This window comes from Humulus lupulus, chromosome 1, assembly GCF_963169125.1.
Source record: "Humulus lupulus chromosome 1, drHumLupu1.1, whole genome shotgun sequence".
In the NCBI taxonomy this organism is placed as follows: domain Eukaryota; kingdom Viridiplantae; phylum Streptophyta; class Magnoliopsida; order Rosales; family Cannabaceae; genus Humulus; species Humulus lupulus.
The window spans coordinates 91,613,307-91,630,647 of NC_084793.1; the positions used below are offsets into that span (position 1 = coordinate 91,613,307).

General features: G+C 42.2%; 1 protein-coding gene across 1 annotated transcript; it reads left to right on the forward strand.

Annotated features, from left to right (window-relative positions):
• Positions 1 to 1,257: 1,257 nt before the first annotated feature.
• LOC133818254 (uncharacterized) lies at positions 1,258 to 2,475 on the forward strand. Its single transcript, XM_062251016.1, has one exon. The coding sequence runs from the start codon at positions 1,258 to 1,260 to the stop codon at positions 2,473 to 2,475; it is 1,218 nt and encodes a 405-aa protein (XP_062107000.1).
• The last annotated feature ends 14,866 nt before the right edge of the window (positions 2,476 to 17,341 follow it).

The following is a 17,341-nucleotide window of genomic DNA, read 5'->3' on the forward strand; positions in this document are numbered from 1 at the left end:
TATCTTTCCTCCACCAATCAAGGGTTTGGTTGAACCAACTAACCACTTTACATTTTTGTTCTATAAATATGAGATTCTTATTCAAACAAAAGGATCGAAGTTTTTACTGACTTAGGCATCAGAGTGTCTTTCTTGCAGGTATCCCTGACGAATTAAAGACAATCTTCACCACCGGAACAGGATCGGAGCATCATCTATCGTCGGTTCATACCTCCAGATATAGAAAGGCAAATTGTTGCTTCAACAATTGGCGCTGTCTGTGGGAAGCAAACGTTTCCGCCTTAGCCACATCGTCAAATCAAGAACTCTTCTTTTGCAACCAAGATCCTCTCAAACCTTGGAGCCATGCAACCAAAGGGCAATGGAGTGTCGGGTCCAGTCACCCAGGTCGTCCCACCAGCGGACGTGAGCGACCAAATCGACAGGATGTGTCGCCTACTGGAAACCAGCAAGCAGAGATCCGACGAAGCAATTAAAACGTTGATCGAAGCTCAGGCTAGGCTCGAAGCTGAGATCGCTGAGTTGCGAAAATCCACCGACGCTACATGTAGCACCCAAGGCAACAACAATCTTGACTCTGGTAGACCCGAAGTTCCAATCGACCGCATCAATTCCCCTCAATGAACCACGCAACTCGACAGAGAAGGATTCTAGGGTCCCCCACCACCCTCCCCAACCCATGTTCGTCCAGGGGCCGAAGAACGATGACCTCCGCTCTGTGACACACATGTGCGCACTGGAACAGAGCCCACCCGGTCAACTTAGCTGGCCGTTGAGATCAGGCCCTAACAAACCACACAACGAGCCGCGCATGACTCACCAGCTGAGGACCGTACCCCCTCCATCTGTTTCTTAGACAATTGGAAAGAAGAAATGATGAGGGAAATGATGTAGAAGTTCTCAGACGAGAGGTCTGTCCACGCAACCAAGCACATGGATCTGGTATCAAGAACCACTGAGAATTCTCCCTTCTCAGAGTGGATTCAGAACGAGCCTAAACCCTGAGACTTCGTAATCCCTTCTCTACCTGCGTTTAATGGAAAGGGAGACCCGTTAAACCACCTGTTTCAATTCCAGCAGAAAATGGCACTAGAAGCCAACAACGAAGCCATTCAATGCAAGGTCTTTTCCACGATTTTCTCTGGGCCAGCTCTGCTGTGGTTCAGACAATTAAAGCTTGGTTCCGTCAACAGTTTTAGTGACCTTCGACGAACTTTTATTTAACAGTATAGTGAGAACCGTGAGGCACCAAGAACAATGGCAGACCTCTATCGGATCGAGCAAGGGGAAAATGAACATCCGAAGTCGTATCTAAAATGTTTCATTGACCTCGTGCATCAGATCCACGACGTCGACCCAGTTACCACGGCCAATCTCTTCGTCAAAATCTTGCAGGTGGGATCTCTCTTGCACGAAAATCTCACCATGACACTGCCTTATGACATGGCTGAGATCCAGATCCGAGCCGAGGGCGTCTTCAGAGTCCTAGAATTTCGAGAGTGTGCGCAGAAAAAATCCGCACTTATCTCCGCTCCACCAGTGAATAACCCTCCACCACCTGCTAGAGATGACAAGAGGAAGAGGCAACAGACATACCACACAAAGGAAGGGAAGAGGCCAAGACAGTACCAAGAGTCACCGCGGTACCTCTCCTTCGAATACACCGTCTCACAGGAAGTCATTTATGAAGAGAATAAAGACAGACCTATCTGGCGTGAACCGTACAAGATTACCACTCCTCCAGACATAAGAGAAAAAAACAAATACTGTCTCTTCCACAAAGATCACGGTCATACGGTCACTGAATGCCACAACCTGAATAATCAGATTCAGGCCCTCATGAGAAGTGGGAGGCTAACCCAGTACATTAAGGAGGCAGGTAGACCCGGCACCTTGCAACATAATCCTGCTTCTGCCCCAACACCAGAAGTAGACGACCCCATGCGTACAGCCTCTGCAAGCCCACAAGAACCTCTCAAGCAAGTCCCCATGATACATGGGATCGTGGAGCTCACTGAAGACCAAGAGCATGCCACCAAAATCCGTAAGAGGATGGAGGAACGGGTGAAGCGATATAGATCATTAGGCCACACGGTCAATCTTGTCACTTCGGAGGACAGATGTTATCCAGCCTCTGCTATCACCTTCACTAACGATGACTTACAAGGAGTGCACCTACCCCATGACGATCCTCTCGTCATCTCGCTACAGGTCGACCATTGCCAGCTGGGTAAAGTTCTAGTCGATGGAGGCAGTGGGGTTGACATCCTTTTCTGGGAAGCCTTCCAGAAGATGGGCCTAGAGGAAAATCAGATCAGGACCTCCACTACACCCATTTTGGGATTTAACAGCCAGAGGGTATACCCGAAGGGCGTTGTACGGTTAACCGTGGTAGCCACAGAACGTACCCTGCTAGTGGACTTCCTCATTATAGATTCCATCACAAGCTACAACGCCATCATGGGGAGAAATTGAATCCACAGGATGCAAGGGGTAGTCTCAACTTTGCATCAGGTGATGCGATGCCACTCACCCAACGGGCGCTACACCATCGACATAAAGCGATGTCAGAAGTAGGCCAAGAAGTGCTTTCTTACCTTGAAAGAAATAAACAATTCTAGCACCTCCTTCCCTGATGAAAATCTTGACAAATAGCAATCACAACATAACCTACCAGCATGCCTCAGAGGCATCAATCTAGAAGAAGACCAAGAAAAACCCCAAATCACTCTGGATGACCTAGAGAAAATCTGTCTAGATGACGCTGACCCATCTAAAATAGTGCTAGTAAGTACCAAACTTTCTGAAAAAGAAAAAAAGACCCTAGTCCACTTTCTCAAAACCAGAGTTGGAACTTTCGCCTGGTCTCCACACGACATACCCGGAATAGACTCCTCCATCATGAGTCACACCCTTAATATATCAAACAGCTTCCCACCCGTCAAGCAAAAGCAGAGGAGGTTCGCTCCCGAAGTCAACTAGGTCATCCAAGAAGAGGTGCAGCGGCTTCTGAGAACAGGGGCAATTAAAGAATGCCTATATCCCAGTTGGCTAGCCAACCCTGTCATGGTCCCAAAGAAGAACGGGAAAAAGAGAGTATGCATAGACTACACCAACCTAAATAAAGCATGTCCAAAGGATAGCTACCCTCTACTGAAAATCGATCAGATGATAGATGCCACGACAGGGTTTGAAAGAATGAGCTTCCTCGATGCCTACTCCGGATACAATCAGATCCCAATGAAATCAGAAGATCGGATCCACACAGCTTTCATAACAGAAGGTGGATTGTATTGCTACAAAGTTATGCCCTTCGGACTAAAGAATGCAGGCGCGACGTACCAAAGGCTGGTGCACAAGACGTTTTCCTCATTGCTTGGGAGAAACATGGAGGTCTATATTGACGACATGGTCGTCAAATCTAAACAAAGCTCTTCACATGTGGACGATTTGACCGAGTGCTTCGACATTCTCGACACTTATAAAATGAAACTGAACCCCTCTAAGTGCGCCTTTGGGGTGTCCTCTGGACAGCTTTTAGGATACGTGGTCAGCCAAAGGGGCATCGAGGCCAACCCAACACAGATTGCATCCCTCTCAGAAGTCAAAGAACCTAGAACCATCCAAGACATCCAGGCTCTGACATGCAAAATTGTGGCATCAAGCCAGTTCATATCGCGCATGTCCGACCGTTGCCAGCCCTTCTTGCAATGCATAAAGAAATCCACCAACACCACCAGGGGAACAGACCAAAACAAAGCATTGGAAGAGTTGAAAGCTTATTTGAGCTCTCCTCCTATACTGAGCTCCCCCGTCGCCAATGAAGATCTGTTCTTGTATCTATTTGTCTCACACTTTGTTGTGAGCTCCGTGCTCTTCCGAGAAGAGGCTAGTCGACAGAGGCTAGTGTTTTATTGCAGCAAGATGCTTCTAGACGCTGAAACTCGCTAGAGCATGATGGAAAAATTGGCACTCGCACTCATCACAGCAAAGAAGAAGCTACGACAATATTTTGAAAGCCACACCATCATTGTATATATGGACTATCCACTAAAACAAGTGTTGAGTAAGCCCGATCTCTCTGGAAGGTTATCTAAATGGGAAATTGAGCTTGGGACGTATGATATACGATTCTTGCCACAAAAAGCAAAAAAAGGACAAGTACTTGCTAACTTCCTGGTCGAAATACAATCCTTTACCCCAGACACCTTGCCTGAATTGCTAGAATAAGAAGATGAATGGGTGTGGACAATGCATACGGACGGGGCGTCCAATTCCCAAGGAGCCAGTATTGGCGTCGTATTAGAGGCTCCCTCAGGCCTCAAAATCGAGGAAGCCATTCGTTTAGAACAGTTCGCAACAAATAATGAAGCAGAGTATGAGGCTCTGATCTATGGCTTAGAACTAGCATGAGACATAGGCATTAAACGTCTGAGCGTCAGAGGAGATTCACAGCTTATGATAGAACAAGTGGCCAAAAATTTTGATACCAAAGCACCCAATCTGGCTAGCCTACTACAAAAAGTAACGGACTTACGGTCACATTTCCACCAGTTTGAACTCGTACAAGTGTCGAGGGAACAAAATCAGAAGGCTGATGCCTTCGCCAAATTAGCCTCTGCAGGGGACTGTACGCGGAAATCCTCCATATCCATAAGCCAATCACCCAAAGCTCTGGATGTCTTCTCAACCTCGTCAGAGCCCGAGTGCTGGATGGACCCAATCATTCGATATGTGTCCACCTCTGAACTACCCCCTCATCCAAAGGACGCAAAGCTTCTGCGCCTTCGAGCACAACGCTATTCCATAATCCACGGAACGTTATACCGTAAGTCCTTCGATGGCCCCTATCTTCGGTGTTTGCGTCCATCAGAAGCTAAAAAACAGTTAGAAGAGATACACGAGGGAGCATGTGGAAATCACACTGGGGGACGAAGTTTGGCACACAATGCACTTACAGTAGGGTACTACTGGCCGTACATGATGACAGAAGCACGTGACTATGACAAAAAATGTGACAAATGCCAATGATTTGCACCAACCATCAATAAACCCGCTCAAACTTTACACTCAATCATTGCACCTTGGCCTTTTGCAAAGTGGGGTATGGACGTGGTATGTGAACTGCCTAAAGCTGCTGGAGGAAAACAGTATGCTCTGGTAGCCACCGATTACTTCACTAAGTGGGTTGTGGCAGAAGCGTACATCACGGTCAGCAAAACAGACACCACGACCTTCATATGGAAGCACATCATCTGTCAATTTGGGATACCGTGGGAGATAGTCGTTGACGACGGAACCCCGTTCCAAAATGCCAAAGTACAGGAGCTATGTGACACATACAAGATCAAATTGAGTTTTGCCTCTGTCACTTACCCGCAAGGCAATGGCCAAGCAGAAGCTTCCAACAAAGTCATTTTTGCCAACATTAAGAAAAACTTGGAAGATAAAAAAGGAGCATGGGCAGAAGAACTACCGAAGGTGTTATGGGCCTATAGGACAACAAAAAGGTCCTCTACGGGTGAATCTCCCTACGCCATGGTATATGGAACAAAAGCTATCATCCCGAAAGAGGTGGGCCTACCTACACTTCGAACAAAGATCGCTTCTGATCAAATCACAAACAACATTCAACTAATGCACAACCTTGACCTTCTGGAAAAGGTAAAGATAAAAAAAGGAGCATGGGCAGAAGAACTACCAAAGGTGTTATGGCCTATAGGACAACAAAAAGGTCCTCTACGGGTGAATCTCCCTACGCCATGGTATATGGAACAGAAGCTATCATCCCGAAAGAGGTGGGCCTACCTACACTTCGAACAGAGATCGCTTCTGATCAAATCACAAACAACATTCAACTAATGCACAACCTTGACCTTCTGGAAAAGGTACGAACAATAGCACAATTAAGACGAGAAAATTATCAAAAGGCTGCAGAACGCTACTACAACAAAAGATTTCACTCGCGTACGTTTCAGAAAGGCGATTGGGTTCTGCGCAAGGTCACCGGCAACAAAAAGAAGCTAGAACCAAACTGGGAAGGGCCTTTTGAAATCATAGCAGTATTAGGCAGAGAGTCTTATACTCTTAAGAATGTATGTAGTGGGAAGATCGTACCTCATACTTGGAATTCAATGTCTTTGAAACAATATTATTGTTGATTGTTGTACTATGCAATTCAAAAGTAATACAACAACTTTCCTTTTTCACATTATTTTGAGTATATCTTGCACGTTCAATTTTTGCTGACACGATTTTGCATAAGGATTCCTTACTATAACAACATACTAAGACAATCATGTGACAACTGTCACTTCACTCGAAAGATGCTATCAAATATTTACTTTAATATATCCTCACCTACCCATATTAAAAGCAACATTATTCACGTGCACTTAAAACCACCTACCACTCTGGCTATAAATAAGTGACTATCTGAACGCTTGTGGTTATCAGTTTACCATCCTTTTAAACATCCTATAACAATACAACATAAGCCTTTGGTCCCAATACAACCATTTTCCATGCCTAAGTGATTCTTTGAAACAAAGAAAATGTTTACCAACAAACGAAAAATAATGCGTGGTGAGATGCAACATCTCGCCTCACACACAACCCCCATCGGCACAAGGCAGAACCTGAATGGGTCGTGGCAGCAAGGGCACTACACACAATCTGCATACACAATCATGTTGCCTCTGCCATTTCACTCGATATTATGCCCAAAAGCATTCTAATTTGACTTGACTAAGCTTACGGGGAGCTAAGGCCAGCCATTTCGCAGTCTAATCTGCCTTGACTATGCAGATTTGGCCGTCCAACCAGGGTACACTACCTACCTTGTCCTCTTACCTGAGTAAGAGGAGCTCCCCCTGCAGTTTACTCTGCCCTGACTACTGTAGCAGAACCATCAGCTGCCACACTTCAGATTCGAATCCAGTACACACTAACTGGTTTGGAAATCCAAGGCTAGGAGGAACTTTTCCCGCAGTCGCACCCACATCCGGTACAACGGGTGCCTCTGTCAGAGTACAAGCCTACCCAAGCAAGCTTTCGCACATACTCCTCGGTATGGGTGCACTGGAAATATGCCTGCCTCATGGCTCTAACCTCCTCGCCTCTGCCTCGATGCCCAACCCTGCATGTTTTTTTCTGCATCCGGGCTGAACCGCATCGCCCCCTCTAGCAAATGGTAGAGCATCAACCATGCTCTTTCATACACCCGAGGGGCCGATCCCGTTCCAATGAGACACCAACACAACTCTCTAAACGTAAGAAAGTTTAACACAAAATGATAACGCGGGCTTCACAAAGTACAACACTCTCAGTGCTACAATCTGGTTCGACAGAAGTTACGCATGGGCATACCTATATACTCGACTCTTTTAATAATCAACGCATGAAAATGATGAAAAATTTGTAGTTCATGCAATCAGAAGACCACAGATAATCAAAAATGGCAATTGATCAGAAGCTGTTATTTATAAATTATGTTACATTAATAACAATATTAGTTACATATTACATATTGCTTTATCCACTGTATACAAATATTCTCTTGGTCATATTTAATCCCATTCAATACGACGCATGTACTCTGCCATCACACTCTCTAGCTTCGGATGGCCTAACCCATAGCGCTCACACGATATGTAGTACGGAATACCGCTTCTAATTAGTTCCTCCAGCACCCACGTTGAGTATAACCATTGTGTGTTATCGAAGATTCGCCTAAAAAAAGGCACTTTCATTCACTCACAATGCTCACCTGCAACAACTATGTCATCAACACCAACCAATCACTACAACACTAAGCCGAATTGCTCACACAACACTTAACTGGACATTCTCTCCCACCATGTGTACGGGTTTTTACTGTATCTCACACGCAATGGCCTAAAGGGTCTATGAAGCCTCTGATCCAAATAAACCATCTGACTCTCACCTGCTGCAATACCTTCAATCAAGTACCGAACACAGAAAAACACATCCAATAACACACCAGACAACCAACGTGAACAAAACTCAACTTATATTGATAATTTGTACCATTACATATACAATTGTCTACATATTAACGACCAAATAGACCAAAGAATTCATATACAAGCATCAATACAAAATAGAAAATAACAAAACCAAAAAGAAGAGATAGTGTGTCATTCATTCTGTGGCACCTCTTTCGCCATTTGGTCTGACTTCTGCAACTGGAGCAGGTTCTGTCACCTTCTGTTCAGAAGTCTCAGCCACATCACCTTCTTCCGCTGCTTCCCCATTAGCATTATAAATCGACCCCAACGCGTCACCTTTCAACTTCAGCTGGTCCAGATGATGCGCTGGATAGGGGATCTGCAGATCCCCGAGCTCATTCAGATACTCGTCGACGTTGTAATTTCCAACTTTCACGTCGATGCTTTTACAGTACATCTCGAGTTTAGCCCATTTCTCTTCCAGGGTCTGCTTCTTATTACGCAGTGCCAGATCAAGGTATTTCGCAGTGTCCACCTCAGCCATCCTCACAAACTTCCGTTCGGTGATCTCACGATCTCGGATGTGCTGCCTCGTGGCTTCCACAACCGCCTCTTCTGCCCTCTGCAAAAATAAACCATTATGTCATCAACACATGCGACATATTAATCCACTATCTTGCCAATACATCAATGACTAGAGAAATAACACATACCTCAGCTATCTCCTTCAATTGCCTCTCGGTTTTGATGACCACCTCCTCTTTTTCCTTCAGCCTCTTCTCTAACTGGAGTTCCACCTCCAGCTTCTGCTTCCTGGGATCTGCCACGCTCATTTCCAGCACCTCAGACTTTCGTTGCAAATCTTTCTTTTCTTTCTCCAAAATCTCTTTATCTGTCTGTAACGACACTACATCCTCATGAAGGTCATTTATCATGCTGTCGAGCTTCTCCATTCGGGCTTCATGTTGAACGCAGACTTGGTTTTTATCCATCCATTTATTGGTCATCGCCAATAGAGCAATTTTCAATTTGTCTCGCTCCACCTCGAGTCTGACAGTACCTACTAGCTTTTCCTCAGTGGCAGCCATCTTCTCTTTAGCCTCTGCCAGCTGCGTTTCTAACTTCTTGATTGCTTCCACAAGCACATTTCGGTTTGCTTCGGCCATCATTCTCCCTGCCCGCTCCTCTTCCAACTTCACTGCCTGTTCCGCCAGCTTAGAACTGTTCTGCACAGCCGCTGCATACTCCCGCCTCGCAGCAGAGGCACATACATAGCTCTGCAAAACATCAATTACACTCATCAAAAATCACACTACACACGTGTCACACGATACTCGGCCTATTCTGTAATAATAAATCATGCTAGTTTTCAACCAACTTACCATCCAAATATGGTCTGACACTTGTTGCAGCAAGTCCCCTTGCCCACTCAGCGATCCAATAGCTTCTGCAGGAAGATGAGGTCTGCTTATGCATAGCATCTCCTCCATCACCTATGTAGATGCAGAAGGACCATATTTAGACACGACTCACGCTCTGTCATTTGCTTCTCCCCCTGCTAATGCAGCAACAGAAGCAACGGGGGCAACCAGCTCCCCACCTTCTGCTAACGTTGACACCATAACACTATCAGACGTTAATGCAATTGTTCCCACTCCAGAAAGATATGGCATGAAAGGGCGTACAAGTAAACCATCATCTTCACCCAAGTCACTTGGCAGGTACACCGACGTCTGCACTGCAGAGGACGTTAGTTGCTCTAGAAAAGCACTAGGAGACTCAAAAGTACTTGTACCCTTCGGAGATACAATGATGACCTCTCTTAGGTGGGACTCAGAAGCCACAGGTGGTGATGCAGAAACGGCAACATTAAAAGTGTGAACACCTGTAACTTCGGCAGTCCCCAATTCTTGACATACGGGGAGAGTCTAAGAAGTGACGGTCGGACCTGCCTCAACTGGCTGGGAAGGATTGTTCACAAACTCAAAACCACCTCCGAAAGCATCCTCCAGAAGTTGGTTCTTACGAGAGGCAGAAGAAGGGCGTCTCCCCTCTGATCCATGCTTACGGCCAGCATCGGAACCCCCAGCCAAAGCAGAAGCAGAGGGTAACGCCTCTGACGACTTCATACAAACGCTAGGAGACTTCGCCTCAACTGGTAGGCCACCTTGCACACCATCTATAGTCGCCGGCTCTGATGGTTTGGCTAGTGTAGAAGATATAGCCACAGCATGCACCGCTCTTTCTGGACCTGCCTTCAAGGAGGTCCCAGCTACATGCGAAGAAGAAGACGATGCAGGTAAAAAGCCAGCGGGGGCAGACCCTCGAGGCTTCTTGCACAACATTAGAGCCTGGACAGTTGGTAACTTCCCTGGAGTAAGCTTGAGGATTGCAAGGGGAGAACCCTTAGCAGCAGAGGCAGATCCCCTTGAGATCTGAAGCTTGGACGAAATACACTTCCCATTGTCTGAATCTTCGTCAGAGGACTCCTCGCGCGTCTTTCTCTTCCCTAAGGCATCCTTAGGTAGAGGCACTTGTTGAAGAGGCTGGATTTGGAGGGCATCAAAAGGTGTAGAGGATCGCCCATGTATACGAGAAGATCTGCGTGCCAAAGCAGACTTATCGTGAGATGATTCTGCAGCAGGAGCTGAGCCAAAGCCCTCTTTCTTTTTATTTTCTGGGATCCCTAGGCGCTTGGCACATGTAGCAAAGGTCTCAGAGCATGCCCTTTCACACTCTATCTTCGATAGCGACAGAGTTGAAGAAGCAGGGGGAGCTTCTTCAAAAAAGCTCCTAGTTGCTTCGCACATGTAGCTGTAATTTTTCCTAGGGACATGTCGCCCTTCTGTGACCTAACCCGCATGGCCCCAGGATCGACTCGATCCATGGAGCAGAGCCGGGTCATAATTTGCATACAGTATGGGTTCATCACACCTCTGATGCTAATGGCGTTCTCTTTGGACTCATGCATAAACCCCTTCTCTGTCAACATGCTCTGTCATTCAGGACTCATGTTAACCTGAGGCCATGAAAAATCTGATACGAGGAAGTAAAACAATAATACGCAGAGTCAGATTAATAGGCAATCATCCAGATATGATTAACCCACACTAAAAGTAATAAGGAACAAAATAAAAACATAACTCACCTTTTATGAACACCTTGGCCAAAGGAAAAATTTCTTGAGGCAGAAATTCAGGATACCACGCTCCACCAACAGCGAAGAAGTATTTATCCCAATTTTGGTGGGAGCTGTCAAAATCAGTAAAGAGCGTCCGATCCTTTTTGGGAGAGAGACAGAAGGTCTTCCCAGGTTTTCCCTCTATCGCCTTGTTCGTCACTTAGTGAAGCATGCGTATATGTCATCTGACTGAATGTCGACATTCCTGAGAGTTCCTATCATCTGAGCGCCAACTATGGATTGGATAGCATTTGGAAGAAATTGAGAAATGTGAGCTCCAAAGTTTGAAATTACTTGCACCAACAGAGCAGGAAGAGGGAAATGAAGCCATTCGATGTGTCTCAGACTCATAACAATTTCAGTGGGCTTGACTACATCCTTGAATCGCCATTCCTGAAGTTTAGCATCCGAAAGCATCCGAACCGTGACGTTATCAGGAATATCGAACGATTTGCGTATGCGTTCATACGCATTTTTGTATCCATCACGATCCATAGGTTCAGGAGATGAACGTGAAGACATGATCGAGAAGATTGAGATGATCGCTGTAAGAGTAGAAGGATGGTTATCTTTAGGGTTTCTTCCCTCAGAGTTCTTTTCTGGAAAGTTTAGAGTAAAGTTTGAAAAATCTGGAATGAGAATTATTTTGAAATCGAACTAGTTAAATGAGAAGTAAAATTCCTGAATCGAGTGCTTCACTCGGTAATTGTGTTTGCTTTAAATTTCAAATGTAGCTTGTCAGAAGATTGGATGATCGTGTACCTACGAACCGCCTCAATCTATGCAGAATGGCGGCTTTGGGAGAAATTTTTGGCATTGAAGAGTCGGCCCAAGGTTCGAGTAAATAAGCATGCCTCGTCTGTTCGAAGCTTGGGCCAGGGGCATCTGTTGGGCCCAAAATATTCGGCCCAAAGCTCTTTCCTCATTTACTAAATATTCAAAACTGATCGTTTTGATCTGCAGAAGCTCCGAAGGCAGAAGCTACGAGTCAGAGGCGGTCTGCGCCTCTGACCTCCGAATACATAATTTAAAATCAACGTATTTTGAAGGGAAATTCGGTTATCTTTCCTCCACCAATCAAGGGTTTGGTTGAACCAACTAACCACTTTACATTTTTGTTCTATATATATGAGATGCTTATTCAAACAAAAGGATCGAAGTTTTTACTGACTTAGACATCAGAGTGTCTTTCTTGCAGGTATCCCTGACGAATTAAAGGCAATCTTCACCACCGGAACAGGATTGCAGCATCATCTATCGTCGGTTCATACCTCCAGATATAGAAAGACAAATTGTTGCTTCAAAACTTAGTGTATTGTTTAGATCCCCAACTCTTTTTTTTTAGTAGCATTTAGGTTCTCAACTTTTTTTGTTGGGCTTATTTTAGTCCCAAAAGTTATATTCCATTCAAAATAAGTTAGAAAGCTATGAATTATGCATGTGGATAGGGGTATCAATTGAAAAAAATGGGAGTCAGCATTTCATTCATTTGTACTTGGGAAAATACCAGTTTGACCCATATGTTTTGCCCGAATACTCGATCAGACCGTATTTTTAAATGACAAATCAGACCTCGTGTTTTGCAAAACAGATAAAAATAGTACCCTTGACCTGATTTTGGTCAAAATATTTTCAATATGACCAAAATACCCTCAAGTTATATTGATTATTGAATTTTGAATATTAAAATAAAAACATAAACATTTAAAAAATATATATATCTCTCCTCTCTTTCCCTCTTCCCCACGTCCTCTCTTCCCCTCAAACCCAAATTTGTAAAGAACACACCCAGTTCTACTCACTAGAACTCTCTGGGTCATCTAAAGCTTCTTTTTATATTATTAGGGAAAGACAGAGACTCATTCACACACTCAAAACCAATCTTATATTCTCTTTTAATCATTTTCAATGGATAAAGAAGCCAAAGCTAAAGGCAGCGCCGCATTCTCCTTCGGTGACTTCACCTCCGCCATCACCCACGTCTCTGTCGCCATCTCACTTTCCCCAACCAACCGCGTCCTCTACTCCAACTGATCTGCAGTCTATGCTTCTCTCCACAAATACGTCGAAGCCTTAACCGACGCTAAGAAGATGATCGACCTTAAACTTGACTGGTCCAAAGGCTACAACCATCTCGAAGCAGCTCACATCGGCTTAGGTCATTTTGACGAAGTTGTTTCTGCTTACAAGAAAGATCTCGAGCTTGACCCTAACAATGAAGCCCTCAAGTCTGGCTTTTAAAAGTTTTAATTAATTAATATTATTTAATTGTTTATGTTTGTATTTTAATATTCAAAATTCAATAATCGATATAACTTGAGTGTATTTTGGTCATATTCAAAAATATTTCAACCAAAATTAGGTCAAGTGTACTATTTTCATCTGTTTTGCAAAATACGGAGTTTGATTTGTCATTTAACAAAACACGGGGTCCGATTGAGTATTCGGACAAAATACAAGGACCAAACTAATATTTTCCCTTTGTACTTCTAGTAAAAAATAAGTGTAATAAATATTATTTTACTACACAAAATTATTAAATTGAGACTAAATGTCATGATGAAATGAGAATAATATATATATATATAATTAAGACCACATGACCATTTTTATATAATTTATATACTCTTAATTAATAATTATCATACGAGAAAAAAATAATAATTATCATAAAACCTGTTTTCTAGTTTATATTCGTTAAATATGAATAATTCCAAAAAAAAATCTATAAAAAACAATACATATAGGGAAATTTCATTACCTATGCATGATAACACACACTAATTAAAAAATATGACAAAATTATGTGGCATCCTGAAAATACTTTTTCTTTTAATTTTTTTTACTATAATGCCCTTCTCATTAACTCTTCTCTTTCTCTCTCAACCTATCTCTCACACTCTCCATTCCTCTCTCTACTATGGCGACACCACCACCACCACCACCACCAACACTACCTCACCATTGAAGCTCTTTTTCTCACTCAAATATCGTTTCTTTCTATCATTTCTCCTTCGAATATCTATCCATGACCATCCTTTGGAAGGATTGAAGCACCATTGAAGCACCTACCCCCATTAACACTACCATTGAAGTACTCGTCAAAATTGTGTGTTCTACATACAAATTTTAAGATTTTACATGATCTAATCTTGTAGATCTTGAAAAAAATATCAAAATTAAAAAAAAAAAAAAATGAAACGGACATTTGAGAGTGCCGCCTTAGGGTCGGTCAGGCCTAAAATACATCACTCATTCCTATCTTCATAAGAAGTCAACCTTGTTATTAATATGTCTAGAAACCTTCTTTAGGGGGATGGAAACAAAGTCGCCTCGAGGCCTTATTCATATCTCACAGTGTTGTACTAATAATGGAGACCATAGGTCACATTGAGATGTTCACATTCTCCCACTTACTATTTTGGATTAAATGTGTTTTATTAAACTAATCAATTAATTACTAGTTTATTAATAACCCTATGAATGTAATTAATTACAAAATATATTTATAATTATAAATGAGCTTGTTTCTATGATTAATGTGATCTAGATAATTATCCATCACATTAATCTAATTTTACTAAAAAGGTTTTTTTACCTAAAGTTGGTTATCTTAAAGGCCTATAAAATCTATTGCCATTATCATGGTATGACTGACCAAGTTTTAACTAATTTAATACTTAGTAGTTTACATGCAATTGATTTCTCCAAAACAATTCATATAAACAAATAGGACAATCATAAATAATCATGTTTCTAAAAGATGCATGATTAACGAGAAACTGTGTGGGGTTTCATGAATGGCATGTAATTGACTAATGCATGATCATGTTATCAATCAAACATCAATAAATATTTATTTAAATAAATACAATAAATGAATAAATAAATAATAAATGATGAACCGAGTACTATTGGGTATTTCTAAAATTTATAACCCCTGGAAAAATTAGAAATAAAATTGCAATCTAAGCCTACGTAGCTTTCAAGACTCTCCAAAAATGATTCTCCTCTTCTTTAGGCTTTCTTGCTAATTTGTTTTTGGAACTTTGTTATGCCCATCTATTTAATTAGAAACAAATTTTCTAATTAATTTATTTAATTAAAACTAACTTTTAATTAAATAAACATTTTTGTCATCTTTTTAATTTAGATGAATTTAAATAATTAAAGAATCAAATTCAAATAATTATTTAAACTCAAGATAAATCCTTAACCAACTAAAATATATTTTATTTTTCTAATAAAAATAAAATAAGATAATTAAACTTTTAAATTCAAATAATTTAAAATTAATTAAATAAAAAATATTGCACAAAATTAGGATCTAGGGTTTTTGGGCACTAAGATTGGTGCCCTAGACCACTAAGGCCGACAGCACATGGAGCCTCAAGGGCTCGGGATGGTGGCTGCCGCATGCAGCAGGGGCGTGCACAACAGGGGCTAGGGCAGGGGCCGCGGGGCTGGTGCGTGGTGCGGGTGCACAAGCAAGGGCTTGGGCAGGAAGGGGCGCACGCGGCTGGTGGCAGTCAGGGCTCACGGTACCGCACGCAGGTGCGCAGGCGCAAGGGCACGGGCTGGTGCGTGGGCGCAGGGGCACGGGCTAGGCGATGCACGCGGCTGGCTGGGGAGGGCTCGAGTCGCTGGCTTGGCTGGTGGCTCGGGTCCTCCTCTTCTCTTGTGTGCATATTTTTTTATAATTACATATTTCAAAAATAAATTTTACAAAAATCCTATGCCCTTTATGGCTTACACAAGATCTAGAAACTCAAATTTCTAACTTAATAGCACCATATAATTAACGATTCATCATTTAACTATACATTCAAAAAATATATCCATCAATTCAATATACATATAACAAATGCAAGAAATCCACACATTATTTAATATATATGTGTATAGACTGCTCTGGTACCAATTGTTGGAATTAAATGATCAAATCAAAGGTGCACAACTAAATATATGGACTCATTTTACTAAATATTAATACCAGCCAGAATCATATACATATATAAATATTAAATCACATACAAAACAGATAAGGGATTACCTCTTAAAGCCTATCAAGTGTCATTGAGTCATTTTGTATAAAATCACGATCTTCCTATCCAGTAATCTGAAAGCTCACACCTTGATCTTCAAGACCAATCCTCAAACACACAAGGACGTGTGTGGGCACGTACGATTAGTGATGCACATTTTCCCCATGGGGACGGGGCCCCGCGGGGACCCGCCCCTAATGGGTAGGGGAATCCCTGTCTAAATGGGGAATGGAGCGGGGGACGAGGATGATTTTCAATCCTCGAATGTTAAATGGGGTGGGGGCGGGGATTGCACTCCCCGCCCCGATGGGGCCTCGTTTAATTTTTTTTATATATTTTTGTAATATTTATATGTATTTTATATCTTTCTTTATGTGTTATTGTAGTATAGTAGTAACTTTTTAAATATTTTAAATTATATTTAGGATAATGTTTAATATTTTAAATAATAAATATTGTGCAATATTTTAATTTACATCTAATTTATGATTTTTGTTTTAAAATTTTATTTAATTTTTTTTTAAATAAATGGGTTCCCTTGGGGATTCCCCGCCCCAATAGGGGATTCCCCACCCTGCACCCGACGGGGAATAAGCGGGGATGGGGATGGGGCAGGGATGGGGATTAAAATATAAATGGGGATGGGGACGGGGGGAGCACTCCCCGCCAATTCCCCACCCCGTGTGCATCACTACGTAGGATTCAAAATGTTGATTTATGTGACTCTCTAGATGTACTCAACACATGAGACCTAGAGAGGTTTGATTGAGAGAAAAAGTTTAGAATAGTTTTCAGGTTTAGAGAAAACTATTGCTTTAGAGAGAGAGAGTCTATAGTTTTTAATCTCATAAAAAATAAATTAAAGCTAGGTCTGAAAGTCACGTACTATCACACTTATATAAAATTATTTAATCTAATTAAATAATCTTTATTTTATTAAAAAATAATATTCAAATTAAAACTGATTTGATATTTATATTTAATTGTTTATTTAAATCATATTTAAAAATGAATAATTAAATAATTGATTAAACAAACTTATTTGAAATAAAAAATTCAAATCCCACGGATAAAAATCCATGAGTTAGGTGCCACACACTGTACTGTACTATGTGTTTCGCCCAACCAAATTAGGGTTTCCCTAA

What these genes read in the sequence shown, in the direction of transcription:
- LOC133818254 (XM_062251016.1), top strand. Translation starts at nt 1,258, where the DNA reads ATGGCAGACCTCTATCGGATCGAGCAAGGGGAAAATGAACATCCGAAG.